The following is a 20,207-nucleotide window of genomic DNA, read 5'->3' as shown; positions in this document are numbered from 1 at the left end:
CACTACTACTACTACTACAGTATACTACAGTAAACAATTGTGGAAAAACTGTAATACATGACAAACTCACAGACAAGTATAAAATGGGTCACTTGCTAGTTTATTAACCACTACATGTCCAACATGTTTCAAGATGGCAAAAGTCATAAATTATATTGTGTGCAAAGCTACAGAACATAGCAGTAATTACAAAAGTGTGTTGCACTTTTACAGGGTAACATGCTCTACATGTAGGCCCAGAACCAAATACCATGTCATTTTTCAAAAGGAAATGTCATAGATATTACACAAATAATCGATCGATTAAAATGTGATTAAATGTCATGTAATATTGATATTGGAGTAACACTGTTGACCTTCAAGAAATCCACTCTTGACTCAGACACTATAACAACTATATAAAACAAGACAGAGCATACCTTACACTACTTGCAGTGTTTTTTGGTGTGGTGGAGTATATCTATTGATCCCAAACTCACACTGACATGAGTGATGACTTGTTGGGAGAGTTTCTTGATTGGTTATGTTATTTACTTCCCCTTTCCTGATTGGCTGTATTGATCTAGAAGCCGCATTGAGATGTGTGATCGTCAGACCCAGGAGAGAGCATCCTATCAAGTAGTGATATCATTTAAGCCCCTCCCTCTTTCCCAATTGGCAAAATTTGTGCTGCTTTTCATAATCTATATCTATTAACTTCAAAGTATTAACTATTAACTTCAAACTTCACTATGCTTTGTAGAATTGGCGCTGTGTACCTTGAACCTTATGCTGAATTCCCATCCCAATGCACCAAGTATTGTATCAGATCATATCGTAGTAAGCTGTATCTGTTGTATATAAACAGTGTTTCTCCTTTCAGGTTCAGATGTATTTCGTCACATGTGTAGCTTTTATTATTATTATTATTATTATTAGTGGCAGTAGTGGTAGTTTTAGTGCTAGTAGTTATAGCTGTAGTAGCATCAGTATTTGATTATGTGAAGTCAACTGTATTTTCTCTCTCAGGTTCAGGTTTGAATGACGGCCAATGGCACAGTGTCCATCTGAATGCGTTGGAAAACTATGCCATGTTGACCATCGATGGAGACGAGGCCTCAACAGTCAGAACAGCCATCCCCATCCAGATCAGGACTGGAGGAACCTACTACTTTGGAGGTAATGGACTCGTAAATGTGCATTTTACATCAAATGCTGGCACAACATCACAGCATCACTTTTACTTTCAGGCAGTTAATAAAGGTATATTTCACCCAAAAATGAAAATTTGGTAATTATCTACTCACCCTTATGTCAGTCGACACACTGGTGAAGTTTATTTTATTTAGTTAGTTATTTATTTAACCTTTATTTATCCAGGTTAGCCTCACTGAGATTAAGAATCTCTTTTTCAAGAGGGACCTGGCCAAGAAAATCAGCACAAAGTTACAGACACTACATTCAACATTTCATTATAAAAGCAATTTGTAGCCAAGTGATGTGAAGCCAAACAAGTTCAAGTACATGCATGTCTCAGATTACTTTACAGAGAATTAACCTAACTAGATCTAACTGATCAACAATCATCCATAGAACAGAATGATATAGGACAAACAGGAAAAGCACAAGACACACAAAAGAAGATTTTAGCAAGACATAATAGCCTATACTACATAACCTAACCTGGCACCATCCGCCTTAGATCCTCAATGCATACAAGGACAAACTTTCAAGAGACTGTCTGAAAAGAGAGTGAAAGTGCTGGATAACTGATTAGATGATGAGAAAGCATGAATGAACCCAGTAAGAGAGGTGGGCAGGATTAGTAGTCTTCCTGATTGAATTATGCAAAAGCCACATTTCAGCCAGGAGAGACTAAAGTTAAATGCTCAAATAGGAACTTTATTGAAAAAAAAAAAAAGCATAAGAGAAACTTTGGTGTAGACTCCATGATGAAACACCTCCCATTCATGGGGTTAGGGAATATCCCATGAATGGATGGAGGAATTAGGATGCCAGCCCAAAAATAAATAGTGAATTTAAAATGAGGCAATGGAGCCCGCTAGTAACGTAATAAAGAAGGAACAAAAGGGGGTTTAGACTGAAAATGAAAATGAAACTTTTTTTATAGCACACTTTTCAAAACACAGTTACAAAGTGCTTTACAATTAAAATACATTTTAAAAATTGTTTTAGATGTTTATTTGTTTTCTCCATTTGTGTGTCAGTAGACTGCTCTTAATAGTAATTTTTTGATATTTAGAAACTTTTCATTTCATTATTTTTAAAGCATCTTCGCTTTACAGAATATTTTTTTTGCATGTTCCGAAGACTTTTGCACAGTACTGTATATATACAAGGTAAGACAACTGTAGAGTAAAAACCAGTTAATTTAAAAAATTAACGTAAAAGCAAGCTGAAAGCCAGCCTTTTAATAATTAAGAGGTGGTAAATGAGGGCCAGCTGTAATTAAAATATGTGCCAATAGATGGAGGCCTGCTTATTAATAACTAGTGCTGTTAGAGGAAAGACAGTTTACTAATACTAAGTACTGGTAGATGAAAGCCAGCTTACTGATAACTGAGAGCTGGAAGATGAAGGCCAGCCACTATAATAATAAATATGAACTGGTACATGAAGGCCAGCTTTAAACTGAAAACTTTGCTTACAGAAAACTATGCTAATACCAGCCTGTAACAGTGAATGGAAGGGTAATAGAGTGCGTTACGATAACCAACACCACCAATGATATGCATGAGTCACTCATCAGTGAGCTGTCCTGATTGGTTGTTAAGATTCAGGTGCCCAGAGATTTTGGAGTGGCTGATTACATGGCCTGGGACAGTCACAGAGACTGGATTTTTTTCCTCAGAGCATTTGATTTATTGATAGCTGTTGGGATGCAAGGACAATTTCAATAGATATTACCAGAATTGTTCTAAAAAAAATTGCCTACCCCAGCTTTAAATGAATTAGAATTTTTAAAATCAATTTATGCTCATGATGCCAATACATTTCATTTTACCTGTTTCAGTCTTGCTGGTTCTATTTTTTTTTTCTTTTTTATATTTTATTGAAACTGTGTTTGGATAAAATCAACTTTCCTTAATACCTAAAAGCGTCAATGTTCATTTTTCTGAGTGTATGTATTTAACTCTTAATTGTGGAAACCTGTATCTTTCAAATACTGAAGGATTGATCTCTCAGTACACATTCTCTTCTTTTTTTCACAACTTTGTTTATTGAAATTTTTAGAAAATACAAAATGTGCAGTAGGTCATACAAAAATATAAATAGTATACAAGGCATAGTTAACAGGTATGCATAGACTTACAACATCCATACACCCACAGGCACTTGCATTACCTGAGAATATCATATATACATACATGCTCAACGTATGTACATACATATATGTACCCAAGTTTTATGTTTATAGAACAAACACAACAACTGAAACACAACATATAGCCTGGACGCCTAGTCACTTAGAAACACAGTTTGTATACTCAAGATAAATAAATTAACAATATTATATAAAGAATTATAAAGGATTATACAGAAAAAATACAATGGTCAAAAATAGTAAAGGGCTACACCCACATCACCACACATGTAAACAGATCATCCCAACCAAATAATATTGGTTACCTAATACTCCTTATGGGGTCTCAAGTGAACGTAGCACATTCTCTTCTAAAAGCCTGTCTCACTATAACAACTGATCTGAAGAAAGGCACAGCCATGTCTGGAAAATGAGTTCATGGATGGGGTGAGCTTAAAAGGCATGGTCATAATCCAGCGAACTCTGACTAAGCCTGCCTTTTTGCAGGTTTGAGCTTCAGAAGCTGTTGCTCTGGTTACGAGACAGACTCAATTTTAAGCTTGCTTCAAGGAACAGAAAATCCCGGATTTATGTCAGATTGTCAACAAACGTATCCGGCTAACTCAGTTATCCATGTACGAGGAACGGGACCCGGGAAGAACGTTAATATCCCAATTTCTCCGAGTTGGTCTTATTCGCTTGCATCATTGCTTTCACATGGCTTGACATAAAGCAGTGGTTCTCAAACTTTTTCACATCAAGGACCCCTAAACTGACAAAAATTAGACCACAGACCCCCATTTGATAAGATTTTGTCCCAGGGTCCCCCATTTGATAAGATTTTATATGAAACCCATGACCAAAATAGTTATACATTCTGTCATTGTGTTACTTATGGATGGAATTATAGTAAAAATAAATTATTCCCCTTTTTGCTGGGGACCCCCTGGAACCCCCTTAAGGACCCCTGGGGGTCCCCGGACCCCACTTTGAGAACCACTGACATAAAGAACCATAAAAGCTGATGACCTGACGACTCATGACCTTTGACCTCCTCCTCCTTCTTTCCCAGGCTATTTCCTGCGCACGAACACACCGTCACTTCAGCGGTCCTTCCAGGGCTGCATGCAAATGATCCACATCGACGACCAGCTGGCTGACCTCCGGGCCCTTGAGCAGGGCCTCATCGGAACCTTTGAAAACATCAGCCTGGACATGTGTGCCATTATAGACAGGTATGAGCACACACACACACACACACATACACATACACAGTCGCACAATAATAATGCTAAATATTGTTTATATAACAATAGAGGAGAGGAGAGGAGAAGAGGAGACAAGGAGAGGAGAGGAGGAGAGGAGGAGACAAGGAGAGGAGAGGAGCGAGGAGAGGAGAGGGGAGGAGAGGAGACAAGGAGAGGAGAGGAGACAGGAGAGGAGAGAGGAGAGGAGAGGAGGAGAGGAGACAAGGAGAGGAGGAGAGGAGGAAAGGAGAGGAGACAAGGAGAGGAGGAGCGGAGAGGAGACAAGGAGAGGAGCGGAGAGAGGAGAGGAGACAAGGAGAGGAGGAGAGGAGACAAGGAGAGGAGCGAGGAGAGGAGAGGGGAGGAGAGGAGACAAGGAGAGGAGAGGAGACAAGGAGAGGAGAGGAGACAGGAGAGGAGACAAGGAGAGGAAAGGAGACAAGGAGAGGAGAGGAGAGGAGGAGACGAGAGAAGGAGAGGAGGAGAGGAGAGGAGACAAGGAGAGGAGGAGCGGAGAGGAGACAAGGAGCGGAGGAGAGGAGAGAAGAGAGGAGAGGAGACAAGGAGAGGAGAGAGGAGAGGAGACAAGGAGAGGAGAGGAGGAGGTTATAAATTCTAGTATTAATTTATAGGCACAGAGCTGACGAGCACCGGTGATTTCAGCGAATTTCATTATCCAGAGTGAAATTACATAAGACATTCGAATACGGTCTTATGTGCTGTATACACGACATAGATATGATGCATCTCAGTCAGCCAAATGAAAGACTTTCCCCTTAGTCCTGACAACAAACAGATGGGAGGATGTCAGTTCTTTGTTTTTTTTGAAGATTACATTTTGGGCATTTTTGCCTTTATTAGACAGTTCCAAGAAGAGAGACAGGAAAGACTGGGAGAGATATGAGGATGACTTGCAACAAAATGAGGCACTTTCGCCTAGCAGAGAAAAACCTGACAGCTGATGACTTTCCCTGCTGCTGTCATACAACTGTTAGATGACCATCTTTTACTGGGCTTTTCAGTTATGGATCATAAATTCTGTGTTTGACTGTTAAGGGTATTGGTGAGGTGCTTACCGTATTTCCTCTAATAGTGGCCGGTAGTCAATTAAAAGCCGGGTCCGGGGTCGTGGTCGACACGAACACATAAAGGTCGGTCCCAAATACGGGCCGGGGGAAAAAAACAAAGGAAAAAACAAGGGAGGATACCGGTAAACTCCTGGTGCCTGTTATATAATGTAACTGTAGTTTGTAGTAATGTACAAAGTGCCACAAGATGGCAGTATGCCACAAGACGGCTCGGCCGGCGGAAGTCTCTGGAGCGTGCCGTCGATTACCATAATTATCGGTAATGCATTGCAGTAACAAAAACGGCTACCTAACGAACCCCAACAGAAGCAGATCAGAAAACAAGGAGGCTTCGTTCTAAAATATGAGCAAATATACTTATCAAACAGAGGGAATTAGAAATAAAGGCCTGTCTCTAATATAAGCCTGCTTCCAATAAAGGCGTGGTACAGCTGATTGGTACACTGGGTGTGGTATAAAGGCCCCCACGGCCATTATACCTTATATACAGTACTGTGCAAAAGTCTTAGGCACATGTAAAAGGAAAAAAGTCAAGTGAAGATGCTTTCAAAAATAATTAAATGAAAAGTTTCTAAATATAAAAAAATGTACTATAAAGAGCAGCCTACTGACACACTGATGCAGAAAAAAAATGAATAAACATCTAAGACACAATTTATATAAAAACTCTTGGGTGCCTTGGGTGAGACTTTTGCACTGTACTGTATATTTAATGGTCATGGTGATATCTATTGTAAAAGTACCCCATCCATTCTGCATTTATACTGCAACCAATGATAGTTATTGTACAAGTCCCCCAACCTTGCATCTACCCTCAATAATAACCCTAACAATTCACGTTCAAGCAGCAGAGAAGTACAGTATGTAAACAATGTGAAAACAGTGAGAACATGTGGAGCCAGCTGAAGTTGAGGGCTACTCGTTTAAAGCATACTCAGTATCTAGTATCTGTCAATCTCCCTGTACATACCATTGAGATGGAAAAATCCTCTATACTACCAGAAATACAATTTTTGTAAAAGACACTTAAAGCTGTACTAGACAATTTTGCACATTGGCGACCCCAAATGGCGGTGAGAGGTAACTGTTTGAATTTTGAGGACTTCATTACCAAGAAATCCTGTGCGGTGAGGTCAGTAAACTAAACGTCTTCTTCTTAATGTGTGGTGGGGTTGGGATGGTGAAGAGGTTCAGCCATCATTGGTGAGTCCAGCTTTCTCTGGACTCACTCACTACTATTACTGCTGAGACACTTTTGGATTTCACTTATTTATGTATTTTTTTTTACTTTTTTTTGTCTTATTTGATAGACAGAAAGATTGGAGAAATAAGCAAATGTGCATCATGAAATGCAGAGGTTGGGGGCAATTCATTAATTAGATGAGGCCCCCACATAATACTAGTCCCATTAAAAATGGACAACCTTTAGTCTTGATAAAGTTGAGATTGCCTTTATTTGTATTTCTAACCATCCTCTCTCTCTCTCCCTCTCTCTCTCTCTCTTTGTGGTGTGTATGTGTGTGTCAGGTGTGTTCCTAACCACTGTGAGCATGGTGGTCGTTGTTCTCAGACGTGGGATGCATTCAGCTGCAACTGTAATGGCACTGGATACACTGGAGCTACCTGCCATACCTGTGAGTACACACACACACACTACACACACACACACACACACACACACACACTATAACTATCCATCAACAATAGCCTACATAACTAGTACCTTCAACGTCTAACTAGTGTCAGACCAAGACCTGTAAGATCTGACCAAAGCTCTAAGATTACTCTAAGATTTTACATAGACTTATAAAGGAGACCCAGGATTTAGTCTGGTAGCGTAACTGTAACGTTGCCTGTAAATAGACTTACAATGGTTCTGAAACACTGCTCTATATTGTCCAAGATACAAAACAAACAAACAAATACATAAAAATACTATAGTTAATATCAGAAATCAACAAGGTGGCATGTTGAGTGGCTCAATTTACCACTTGGCTTTTGGCTCAATCTACCCCATAGCCACCTTTTTGAAAAAAGTTCTACACACTAGTTCGCTGCTAACCTTTTGCTAGTTAATTCATGTGGTTTTAGTCCTTGGTAGTAGAGCTAAATTGGTATTGAGACAACAGCTATTAAACAATTAATGTAAAAAATTTGCTTTCTGTTGCAAAAAACTGTTTTATGAGCATAATTGTACGTACTACTTGTCCTATGTGGCTGGTCCGCAGCCACGTTGTAATGGAAGTCTCTGGGGGTGGCTCACTTTATCCACTGGCTCATCTTACCCCGCCCTCCCCTACATGTGTGTTGGCTCTGGCTCAGAGTGTAAATGATGCCAGCCCTGCACCTATGCTACACTAAATTTATTTTGTACACATGCCACATGAATAATGCCACACCTCAAAAAGCAGGTGTTTTGATATTTAAAGACTTATAATGGAGGTTTTCTCAATGGTGAGAATGTTTGAATTCCCTTCGGTTTTCCCTACAGTTGCTGACATATTGCTTGCACTTGTTGAGGAGAGGAGAGGAGACAAGGAGAGGAGGAGAGGAGAGGGCAGGACAGGACAGGAGGAGAGGAGAGAGGAGAGGAAACACAGAGAGGAGGGGAGGAAAGGAGAGGAGATTAGGCAAGGAGAAGAGAGGAGAGGAGGAGAGGAGAGAGGAGACAAGAGGAGGAGAGGAAGAGAGGAAAGGAGAGGAGAGGAGAGGAGGAGACAAGGAGAGGAGGAGAGGAGAGGAGACAAGGAGAAGAGAGGAGAGAGGAGAGGACAGGAGACAAGGAAAGGAGATGAGGAGAGGAGGAGAGGAGAGGAGGAGATGAGACAAGGAGGGGAGAGGAGGAGAGGAGACAAGGAGGGGAGAGGAGGAGAGGAGACAAGGAGGGGAGAGGAGGAGAGGAGGAGAGGAGAGGAGACAAGGAGAGGAGGAGAGAGGAGAGGAGACGAGGAGAGGAGACAAGGAGAGGAGAGGAGGAGAGGAGAGAGGAGACAAGGAGAGGAGAGGAGGAGACGAGGAGAGGAGGAGAGGAGACAAGGAGAGGACCGGAGGAGAGGAGAGAGGAGAGGAAACAAGGAGAGGAGGAGAGGAGACAAGGAGAGGAGAGGAGACAAGGAGAGGAGAGAGGAGAGGAGACAAGGAGAGGAGAGAGGAGAGGAGAGGAGACAAGGAGAGGAGAGGAGTAGGTTGTAAATTCTAGCTGTTTTAACAAAGCAGGGATGCAGACGTTGCCAGGTAGATCATGATGTGCATTTTTAAGTACTGTAGGCAGGTAGCATAGCGTTAAGGCAGATACCAGTATACAGTATGTGTACCGCAGGGGCAGATCAAGTCAAGGGTAGCGTAGACATTCCAAGTAGACGTTGCAGGTACTGCTTCTGTTGGAGCTTGCTGGGATATTCCATCATACACACAGACACACACACACACACAGTAGCCATGTGTCTGTTGAGCTGTGTGTTGTGTCCTGTGTAGCGGTATACCAGCAGTCCTGCGAGGAGTATAAGCACCTGGGGAAAAGTTCAGGGAGCTACTGGATCGACCCGGATGGCAGCGGACCCATCGGCCCCTTCAGAGTCAGCTGTGACATGACAGGTGAGGAACACTGCTTTGGCTTTTGACGGTGTCTGTTTCACTATACCGGGCATCAGTGGCTCAATGGTTTGCACAATGGTTTGTCTTTGTACTGGCATTTTTTTGTTTTATACACAAATTACACTGAATAAAGACTGCTAAACATTTAGTGCATGATTTCAAGCTATTATATTTCACAGATAAACATTAAATTGATAAATGTACTGTTCTATATATTCTAAAGCCATATATGCCCTATGTGTATTGTGAAGGTACTTATAGTTGAAGTGAGTTAGGGTGGTTTTTCATAATATGGAAAGAGCAAAATATTCAATTCTGATTGGTTGAAACATATTACAATTTTGAGCAGCAAGCAGACCTGTTCAGGGTCCCACCCAGTGCATGATGGGATAGGCTCCAGTCCCCTGCCACTCTGAATAGGAATAAGCAAGTAGAGAAAATGAATGAATGAATGTCTTACTACCTATCTCAGGGTAGAAAGGCAACAGTAAGTTTGGGCCAATCAGTAACAAACCTTGTTCTGACCTGTAATTGTAGCAGCCCCCTGGGCCAATCAGTGTGATTCTGAAAATGCCGCAACACAGTGGTGAGACGCATCATTCACACACTTTTCATTAAAACTTGATCAGCAGTGTCTGCGATATGGCACGTAACAGATGGACGGGTGAAAGAACAAACAAATGAACAAACATGGAAGGATGCCAATCCACAGTGAGGGTTTGAGTTCCAATATGCCTCAGCAGCATTTGTGATGAATGTAGTGGCTCCCAGTACTGAAGGGGCATAGATATTGAGGATGTCAGGGTCGAGTCTGGGCTTTTTTAAAGTATATTTATTGATTTCCAGAGGGTCAGACAATTAATGATGATAAAAATATGTACCCTCTTTTCCAACTTACCCTCAACACTGAACACATTCTCCACACACATAAGAGAGCCAAAAAATAGTCAAATAATCAAAAATGAAATAAATAAAAATAAAAATAAATAAATAAAAAATAATAAATAAATAAATAATAGAAAACAGAGATAAAACACCAAGACAGAAGGTTTATACAATTAGGTATAACAAGGGTAATCAGGCATAATGATGGGATAATGGCATATTAAACACTAAGACCTACATGGAAATGTACCTCGAAATCTCAGTCCATGCTAGTCCGTAGAGACCACTCCGAAGGGCCTGGGCCCCGTCCTCTCCAATATAGTCCAGAAAGGGGTCCCAAATATGAAAAAAACTTAAGTGGTTTGTCGTTGAGCCAGAAGCTTATGGCTTCTAAAAGGATAACTTCCATAACACTCCGAATCCATTGCGAAACCGTGGGGACAGAGTCTGAAATCCACTGAAGAAGAACACATCTCCTCGCACTAAAAAGAAGCACCTTAAGCAGCTTCAGTGAAGAGGGGCTAAGGTTCAATGCTACTGAATGTATTCCCAGAATGCAGAAAATAGGTTCAAGGACCAGTTTTTTTCTTAAATATAATATCAATTTCTTTACACACTTTGACCCAGAAGTCACTAATAAGAGGGCATTCAAAAATACAGTGGAAATATGAACCTTCAGTAATCTTACACTTATTACAGTATTTTGAAAGCAAAGGATTAAACTTGTTACGTTTGAGTCCGGGCTTTTTGAGGATAGGGGTGACAACGGCGAGTTTGAGGGCAGGGAGAACAGAGCTAGTACACAGGGAGTAGTTGATAGACACTGATGATGAGAAACTTAGGTTAGGATAACCCGGGTAACTGGCTACTGTAGCATGGAAACATCTTACTGCATTTACTTTTGGTTTTCTGTCTGTCAAAACAGAAACAAACATGGCAGGACACAGTACTTACTATTACTAATACCATTGGGATCATCATTTGTTTCCCCTAATAGATGCTAATATCGCTCAGTCAGAGAGGGATTGGGAATATTCTGTTAAGTGGTTACTTCATGGCAACAGGGAGACTCAATCACAGGGTATCAATGGTTCATGTAAAGATGAATAAGACCTTAACCAGTATGACCAGTAGCTACTCTAGTCTGGAAACGTAGAGATACTCTGCAGATAAGATATTCTGCATCTGCCAACATACTGCATAATAAGACGATGTGTGTGTGGTTTTCTGGTGGACCTGCTGACTGTATGTTTTGTGCTCTTCTAGAAGACAAGGTTTGGACCACAGTGAAGAACAATCTGTCTCCTCAGACGTCGGTCACCAGCGCAGACCAGGAGGGCAAGGCAGTGTTACAGCTCAATTACAATATGACAGCTGAACAGGTACTCAATAACGTGGCTGCTACTTACACATCAAATATTTAACCTAGTTCACCTGTAGCCTTTACTTTGTTGGGGTTAGAAAGGAAGACATGGAGTTAGGGTTAGGGTTAGGGTTTAACTGTATGACCTGCTTTACCACTGAGTCCCCATTCATTGTCAGTGCTGCCCCCTAGCGGCACAAAGTCAACATTACAGTGTGACTAACTAACGACCGAACTAACGGACGGAGACCGATCCATAGTCCCCCCTTTGGTGGGGGACAATGAAACGTTATTGATCCCTGTGGGGGTTCAGTTGGGTCATTGCAGCCACAAATAGTAATAAGATACAGCAAAGAAGATATGGATATAAACAGAGATAAGAATAGAGTAAATGGAGGTTATATACACATACTCCACTGACAGTTCCACATTAGAAAATATTTTCTGTAGTGTTTCTGTAGTAAAATGTGTTTCTGTACCCTTTGGGGAGTACTGTGATCATAGGCAGAAAGTTCAAATCAGTTCCAGAGCCACAATTAGCTTGGCCGCAGCTAGGTCAGGTCCTATGAGCAGCTTCTGCACCTCGAATGCTAATTTGGGTGGTTCTCAATCATTGCTGTAGACTCCCTCAGACGCCCTACTTGTAGGCTGTTGAGCTAGCATTATGCATGTTAGAATTAGTGTTAGCATGAATCCTTGAAACTAATGACAGTGATACCCCCATTTGAATTTTAGCCTGGCTTTTGCTCTTCTAAAAAGGAAAGGGTAACTGAAGGATAGGTGAATGACAGCATGTTGAAAGGGGAGCGTATCTATGTTCCCAGGTTCTTAAGTTCCCAGGGTCCTATGTTCCCAGGGTCCTATGTTCCCCAGTTCAATATTCTGTTAACACACATTAACCCTCCTATTGTGTTCCTATTGTGTGTTTCAAGTTAAAATATTTCAAATATTATCCAGGTTTTTTTTTATTGGAACAAGGCTTCAAAACAGCTATATAAACACAACAAAACCAATGGTTATCATTTTATTTGATTTTGAAGATCTCTAACCCTAACCCCTAACCCTTAACCCTAACCCTAGAACTGGGGAACATAGGACCCTGGGAACATAGGACCCTTTGTCATGTTCCCATTATGTGCCATATAAATCTGGGGAACATAGGACCCTGGGAACATAGGAATGACTCTGTTGAAAGTCACAGTAGTTTTATGCTATTTAGAGAACTGTTAAAAATGCTAACAAGCCATTTTAGGACAGCTGAAGTGCAAATCTAAAGGAGTGCCTATCTTCCTTCTTCCTTCCTTCCTTCCTTCCTTCCTTCCTTCCTTCCTGTCTGTGTGCTAGGTGTTGTCCATCACCAGCAGTGCGGAGTATTGTGAGCAGCATGTTGCCTATGCCTGCCGTATGTCTCGACTGCTCAACACTCCAGGTAATGTCACCATCATCTGGCTGGGATCTCAGCCGGTCGCTCCTTTAGAGACTAAAATCAGTTTGCTCCCCAACTGTTTGTACTTGCTCTTTTTGCAGTGAATTCATGAGCACTGTTCAAGATGTCTGAATTGAGCAACGGGTGCAGTTCAGAAATAGAATGACACTTCTTACTAAGGTTCAACCAATATGGGTTTATGAAAACCAATACAGATATTTTTGGATTGAAGCTTTCAATCGCTGATATCTTATGCCGATATTCAGCATCTTTAAATCTGACCATTTGTATGCCACAAATTCACAAGTATTCAGAGTTTACCCCAGAATTTTATTCTTATCAGCGTGGAAACGCGTCTGAAACAGCATTTAGACCATCGTGGAACAAAAAACTGAGCTAACACATGGTCCAGCTAGCATAATATACAAATTTCACAAAATGAACAAATTCTCCTAAATATGAATGCATATTAACAAATAAGTAAAAAATATGTAAGTAAAAGATATATACGGACAATGCTACCAAAGGCATAAAATGTAGGCATGGATGTGGATGGTAACAGGCAAGTAAGAGCTTCTCAATGAGGCCATTCAGAGAGTCTGGTGTTGCACGATTTCTAGCTCGGAAAAACGATCGGGCCAATCAGCACCTTTGTGGGCGGGACTAAAGTTTGAACCGTTCGTGCAACGGTTTTTCATTTGTGTTTCCGCAGAATAATATTTGTTGAAATCATCCCTTATATATGTACTGTATCTTGACAATGTGCACTGAACATGAACCGATGCAATTGAGGGTTTATTTGTATGTGCATTCCCAATCTGAAATAAAGAGGGTGTGTTTTGGATCAGTGTTGTGTAAATGTATCTCTGTGCTCTGAGAACGTATGGGAAACAGACACACAGACATCCTACGCATTAGAATGATGGTTATATGCAATTAAGAAATTATGCCATTTCATCCAGAGAAGTAATAGATTAGTTTTCAGTTTCCTAATAACCCTTTAGCTCTAAGGTCATCTTTTTCCATTGATTTATGATTGAATCTAGATTATTTTATAACAGAATTCCACCAAAACAGACTTTTAGGTTGCTACAGAGAAATGCTCTATGTTAGGTGATAACTCAGCAGTGAATTGAACATATACGTCTTTTATCTCCCTCCCTCCTCATATTCAGCTGATTGAACTGATAGAAGTGAACTGACTACCAGCTTGTTGGTTTGATTCCCAGACGGCACCCCGTTCACCTGGTGGGTGGGAAGAGCTAATGAGAAGCATTCCTACTGGGGAGGTTCGGGACCGGGGATACAGAAGTGTTCCTGTGGCATTGAACGCAACTGTACCAACCCCAAACACTACTGCAACTGTGACGCCGACCAGCGACAGTGGTGGGTAGACATCTTCTGAACATGTCAGCATCCCGCTGTTTTAGCAAATTAAGGCTATTCTATATTAAACATAGATTTAGTACATTCACTCTGAAACATACATTCAGTACATAAAAATTGAGAAGCAGGACACTGATGAAGGAACGGTCCTTCATCAGTGTCCTGCTTCTCAGTTTTTCAATCTATTCTATTCCACTCTATTCCATTCTATTTTGTCTCATCTGTTGTACCAGATGAGATTCTGTACTCACTTCTTTGCCTTGGTAAGTCCTGCTGCTGTTATTTTGCACACCCTAATAATGCTGTGATACTTTGCCCCATAATTTTCATTCTACTTGACATTATGTTGAAATTGTTGGCTGCATATGCTTTTAAAACCCTCATTTTATATTCTTATTTATATTCTAATTATGTTTATATTCTATTTTCCCTGTTGTATCTCATTACTATGTGCTGCTGCAATGCCACAATTTCACCAAAGAGATTGTTAGTTTCATCTGATCTTCTATATCCTTTATTGTATTCCATTCTGTTGTTTTCTTCAATCTACAGAGGCTTTGCAGTTATATCACAAATCTCCAATCAACCAGGTGTGGCTCCATCATGGAAGTCCACTGTAGAATTGGCTGTGCTCCAATAATGTTTAAATATAGAACAACCTGGCTAGAAAGAGAGCTAGCAGAAAAAGCTTGTTGTGGTGTGGATGTAGATCCATTCGGTAACGTACTGAGTAAAAGTGAATAGTCTGAAAAGTTTGATTCGTATGCAAGTGTAGGTTACTGTGACACAGTAAACTGTCTTGTCTTTAGCCCGTTGTAGCTTGTTGTAGCTTGAGAGAGTCAGCTCAGTTAACCTGAACAGTCAGCTAGCTAACTAGCCAGCAGGTTAATTTAGCATAGAAACAGGAGCATATCTATGTTCCCAAGGTCCTATGTTCCCCAGTTCAATATTCTGTTAACACACATTAACCCTCCTATTGTGTTCGGGTCAAATTTGACCCGTTTCAAGTTAAAATATTTCATAAATATTATGCAGTTTTTTTTATTGGAACAAGGCTTCAAAACAGCTATATAAAGACAACAAAACCAATGGTTATCATTTTATTTGATTTTGAAGGTCTCTAAAAAAACATTGTTACATCTGGTGTTCCGGGTCAAATGTGACCCAGCAGAGAATATTAAAGAGAGGTGGTTCTGTGGATAAAATTTTACTCAAACTTGACTCAAACTCTTGGGGGAACATCTTTTTCAGGTTCCCATTATGTGCTATATAGAGCTGGGGAACATAGGACCTTGGGAACATAGGACCCTGGGAACATAGGACCCTGGGAGAGCACATATGTAGAACTGGGGAACATAGGACCCTTTGTCATGTTCCCATTATGTGCCATATAAATCTGGGGAACATAGGACCTTGGGAACATAGGAATGACTCCATAGAAACTAATGTTAATGTTAACATGCGACTATTAGCCACTACTACTACTAAGACTAGCTTCTACTATATGTTAGCTAGTGTTCAAATCAGATGTGTTTACAAGACAGTGATGGTTAGCTGACCAGATACTATGGATAGCTTGCTAACAAGCTGACATTATCTAAACACTAAATCAATCAGATGTAACAGTGATGGAATTATCAGCACAGACATTAAGTCTATTCAATTCTGTTGAGACGGCCAAGTTATACACAACTGACTGTTCACAGCCACTGTTGCCCAAGTGCTGAGGACCTCCAATATGGCTGCCACAGGGTGTGTAACATCACCTGAAAGTCCTCTGTCTTTTTTGTTCTGTTAGCTGACTCCCGTGTCTCTCTTTCTACCCATTTCCCTTCCATCCCTCTCCATCTGTGTGTTTCTGCAGGAGGGAAGATGCAGGCCTGTTGGTGTATAAGGACCATTTGCCGGTCAGTCAGGTTGTGGTCGGTGACACGGGTCGAGCCGGATCTGAGGCCAAACTCACCGTAGGACCGCTCAGATGCCAGGGGGACCGTGAGTTGTTGGACACACACGCACACGCACACGCACACACACACAGAAATAAGGGGACATTTTGTTGGATATATTGGGCCTCATGCAAGAACATTTTCGTATTCTTATCTTAAATTTCTCTTACTTTTTTCGTGAGGTGGACTCGTACGAGTGTGCCACGTCAGATTCACCAAACGCTCGTATCTTCAGAAAACACTCGTAAATGACCTGCGTAAACATGATGAATTCCACCTGTTCTAAATGAACAGAATTTGCATAATTGACGCCCCAATAATGGCATATAAGGTTAGGCGTCCGGCCCATATGGCGGGAAGCTTCACTCATAAAACTGACAGGAAGACTAAGGAGAAGTCTACCAGCTCTGAGATTGAAGTCCTACTATTAGAAATAAGTCAACCAAAGCATATAATATTTAATATAATTCAATAGTGGAATCAAAGGCCCTGCTAAAGCCAAGGAATGGGGAAAAATAACTCTGTGCGTTCCCTTGCGATAAACAACTATAGTATTCCTATACATTTTAGATGAACACTAAATAAATATCACAACAAAGCTAAGAACGAATCTGTTCATACGAGTGGTTCTTGCATGAGGCCCATTGTCCATAATTCCACTTAATTTACACTCAGAGACCTGTCTGCCAGAAAAACTAGTATGCTATACTATTCATGACAGTTTTATCCATGCCATGGTGTTGTTTGCTGTAGGGAACTACTGGAACGCAGCATCCTTCTCCAGCCCAGCCTCCTACCTCCATTTTCCCTCCTTCAGAGGAGAAACCAGTGCTGATATCTCGTTCTACTTCAAGACTTCCTCCACCTACGGAGTCTTCCTAGAGAACCTGGGAACCACCGACTTCATACGCATTGAACTGAGAAGTATGTATATGTTTATGCACTGTACAAAATTTTAGAATAATCTTTTTGGGAATGATTAAATCTTTAAATGGCTAGTTGAGGAGATATATATTTTTATATTTTTATTCTGCATGTCATTGGGTTCAATGTATGATCTGCACTGGACTGCAGATATACGTCTCACACTACTTCCACCTGCATAAGTCAAAACCTTGTCATCAAATATTGAACGCTCCACAAAGCTGTTAGTATGGATGTATTTTTGGGTATCTCTTAAAGGAATAGTTCACCCAAAAATGAACATTCTGTCATCATCTACTCACCCTCATGCCAAATGAAACACAGGTGAAATTTGTTAGTCCATATAACACACAGGGAGGTTGCCAGCACAACTTGGTAGCAGCCTTCTCCAAAACAAACTGAAGTCAATGGGGACCTGTTCTTTAGAGTTCCAAAACAAAAACAGCCAAACAATCACACTGTGAATAGAAAGACCTATACACCATTATTTGATGCAAATCAATCAGCTGTAGTTAAGATTTGCACTAAATGATGGTGTAAATATACTGTAGGTCTTTTTGGAACTCTGAAGAACTGGTCCCCACTGACTTCAGTTGTTTTGGAGAAGGCTGCTATGGAGTTGTGCTGGCAACCTCCCTGTGTGTTATATGGACAAACTTCACCTGTGTTTCAACTGGCATGAGGGTGAGTAGATGATGACAGAATTTTCATTTTTGGGTGAACTATTCCTTTAAGTGCCAATTTAGTACCATTTTTTTTCTTGAATTGGGATTTTTACCAATTCCCACAATTTTACTGCAGTAAACACATCATATTTTTGAGAAATCCCACTGCTAAAGAACTCTTGGTCACAGTAATTACAAAAAAAAACTTTGAAATGATGGAGGGACTGATTAGATTTGTCTTTGGTGGGTGTGAAAACCATGCAATGAGAACTTCTAGTGTCCACTTGTCTCCAGTTTCACAAAGACGCTCAGGAGCTCAAACGTTTTTCAACACATTTATGAATGGCATGGGAAAGCCTATGCAGAGACAATTCGTTGAGTAGCCTTTGCGATTCCCCCCCCCCCCCCCCCTTGTTGCTCCCAGCTGCCACGGTGATATCCTTCTCCTTTGACGTGGGGAACGGGGGGGTGGAGCTCAGCGTGCGCTCGCCAACGCCGCTCAACGACAACCAATGGCACCGCGTGGAGGCGGAGAGGAACGTCAAGGAGGCGGGGCTTCAGCTGGACGGACAGTACCGAGAGGTCCGCCCCGCCCCCCCGCAGGGACACACAAGACTGGAGCTCTACAGCCAGCTATATGTTGGTGAGACAGACACACACACATACACACACCACACACATAGACACTAGCCTTGGCCGATATCCAAAATTTTATATCGCGATACTGTCCCACCACAATATCGCGATATACTTATGGGGTTTTTTTTTTTGGGGGGGGGGGGGGGGGGGGGGGGGGGGTTTCCCAGGTTTTTTTCATTCAGTTTTTTTTCCCCGGGTTTATTTGGGGTGGTATTTTATTTTATTTCTTCCAAATTACATCAAATGTCTAGGCTATAATAATGATTATAATTATTATTATTATTATTATTATTATTAATAGCCTAGAAATTTGATCTTACTATTCAAGCATTGCAGGAAACGATGGCCATTTGGTATAATTTGCTCATTCCTGCTATTTCCAGAAAAACAGGCTGATTGTGCAAAAGGGAACCCACTTGAATTGAAAAGACAATTCGAAGATATGCATAAAGACAATATTCGATATCGTGGGAAATATCGCAATATTTCGTGAATATCGCGATATTTCGTGATTATCGCAATATTTCCCACGATATCGAATGTCATCTTTATGAATATCTTCGAATTGTCTTTCTTTCATTCAGTTTTTTTTCCCGGGTTTATTTGGGGTGGTATTTTATTTTATTTCTTCCGAATTACATCAAATGTCTAGGCTATGATAATAATTATTCTTATTATTAATAGCCTAGAAATTTGACCTTACTATTCAAGCATTGCAGGAAACGATGGCCATTTGGTATAATTTGCTCATTCCTGCTATTTCCAGAAAAACAGGCTGATTGTGCAAAAGGGAACCCACTTGAATTAAAAAGACAATTCGAAAATATTCATAAAGACGATATTTGATATTGTGGGAAAGATCGCGATATTCACGAAATATCGCGATATTCACGAAATATTGCAATATTTCCCACGATATCGAATATCGTCTTTATGAATATCTTTGAATTGTCTTTTTAATTGTTTAATTGTCTTTTCACAAAATATTGCATATATCGTTAATATAGAATATCGGCCCAAGCCTAATAGACACCCCGTCCGTCCTGTTTTATTTCCCAGGTGCCTCGGGTGGTCAAAGGGGTATCCTGGGCTGCATTCGTGCTCTGAAGATGAACGGCGTGACCCTTGACCTGGAGGAGAGGGCGAAGGTGACCCCCGGGGTGAAGCAGGGCTGCCAGGGCCACTGCAGCAGCTATGGGATGCACTGCAGGAACGGAGGGAAGTGTGTGGAGCAGTACAACGGATATTCCTGTGACTGCTCCCTCACCGCATACGACGGCCCCTTCTGCACCGACGGTATGGACCTCCACGTGTCACTTTAGTTTAGTTTAGTTTCAATTAGGTTAGTTTAGTTTAGTTTAGTTTCAATTAGTTTAGTTTAGTTTAGTTTAGTTTAGTTTAGTTTAGTTTAGTTTAGTTTAGTTTAGTTTCGATTAGATTAGATCAGTTTAGTTTAGTTTAGTTTACTTTAGTTTACTTTAGTTTTGATTAGAATAGTTTCGATCAGTTTAGTTTAGTTTAGTTTAGTTTAGTTTTGATTAGATTAGTTTAGATCAGTTTAGTTTAGTTTAGTTTAGTTTAGTTTAGTTTCGATTAGATCAGTTTAGTTTAGTTTAATTTAGTTTAGTTTTGTATAGATTAGTTTCGATCAGTTTAGTTTAGTTTACTTTAGTTTAGTTTTGTATAGATTAGTTTCGATCAATTTAGTTTAGTTTAGTTTTGATTAGATTAGTTTAGATC

At 40.6% G+C, this 20,207-nt stretch overlaps 1 protein-coding gene across 1 annotated transcript in view; it reads left to right on the top strand.

The window, feature by feature from the left end:
• LOC139658666 (contactin-associated protein-like 2) overlaps positions 1-19,763 on the top strand; it is a gene marked incomplete at its 3' end in the record, with an annotated part of 46,417 nt that extends 26,654 nt beyond the window's left edge. The window contains exons 10-20 of the mRNA XM_071536815.1: positions 1,009-1,158; positions 4,377-4,539; positions 7,167-7,273; positions 9,114-9,233; positions 11,385-11,500; positions 12,826-12,910; positions 14,137-14,293; positions 16,158-16,285; positions 16,993-17,163; positions 18,253-18,471; positions 19,527-19,763. Of these exons, the coding sequence (XP_071392916.1) occupies positions 1,009-1,158; positions 4,377-4,539; positions 7,167-7,273; positions 9,114-9,233; positions 11,385-11,500; positions 12,826-12,910; positions 14,137-14,293; positions 16,158-16,285; positions 16,993-17,163; positions 18,253-18,471; positions 19,527-19,763 (1,653 nt within the window). The remainder of the gene's footprint in view (positions 1-1,008; positions 1,159-4,376; positions 4,540-7,166; positions 7,274-9,113; positions 9,234-11,384; positions 11,501-12,825; positions 12,911-14,136; positions 14,294-16,157; positions 16,286-16,992; positions 17,164-18,252; positions 18,472-19,526) is intronic.
• Between the last annotated feature and the right edge of the window lie 444 nt (positions 19,764-20,207).

This window comes from Centroberyx affinis, unplaced genomic scaffold (assembly GCF_046629955.1).
Source record: "Centroberyx affinis isolate AG114_WGS23_722 - 3 ecotype Tasmania unplaced genomic scaffold, CSIRO-AGI_Caff_v1 ptg002948l_1, whole genome shotgun sequence".
Lineage (NCBI taxonomy): Eukaryota > Metazoa > Chordata > Actinopteri > Beryciformes > Berycidae > Centroberyx > Centroberyx affinis.
The sequence above is the reverse complement of the archived record's forward strand: the minus strand, read 5'-3'. Positions and strand labels throughout refer to the sequence as shown.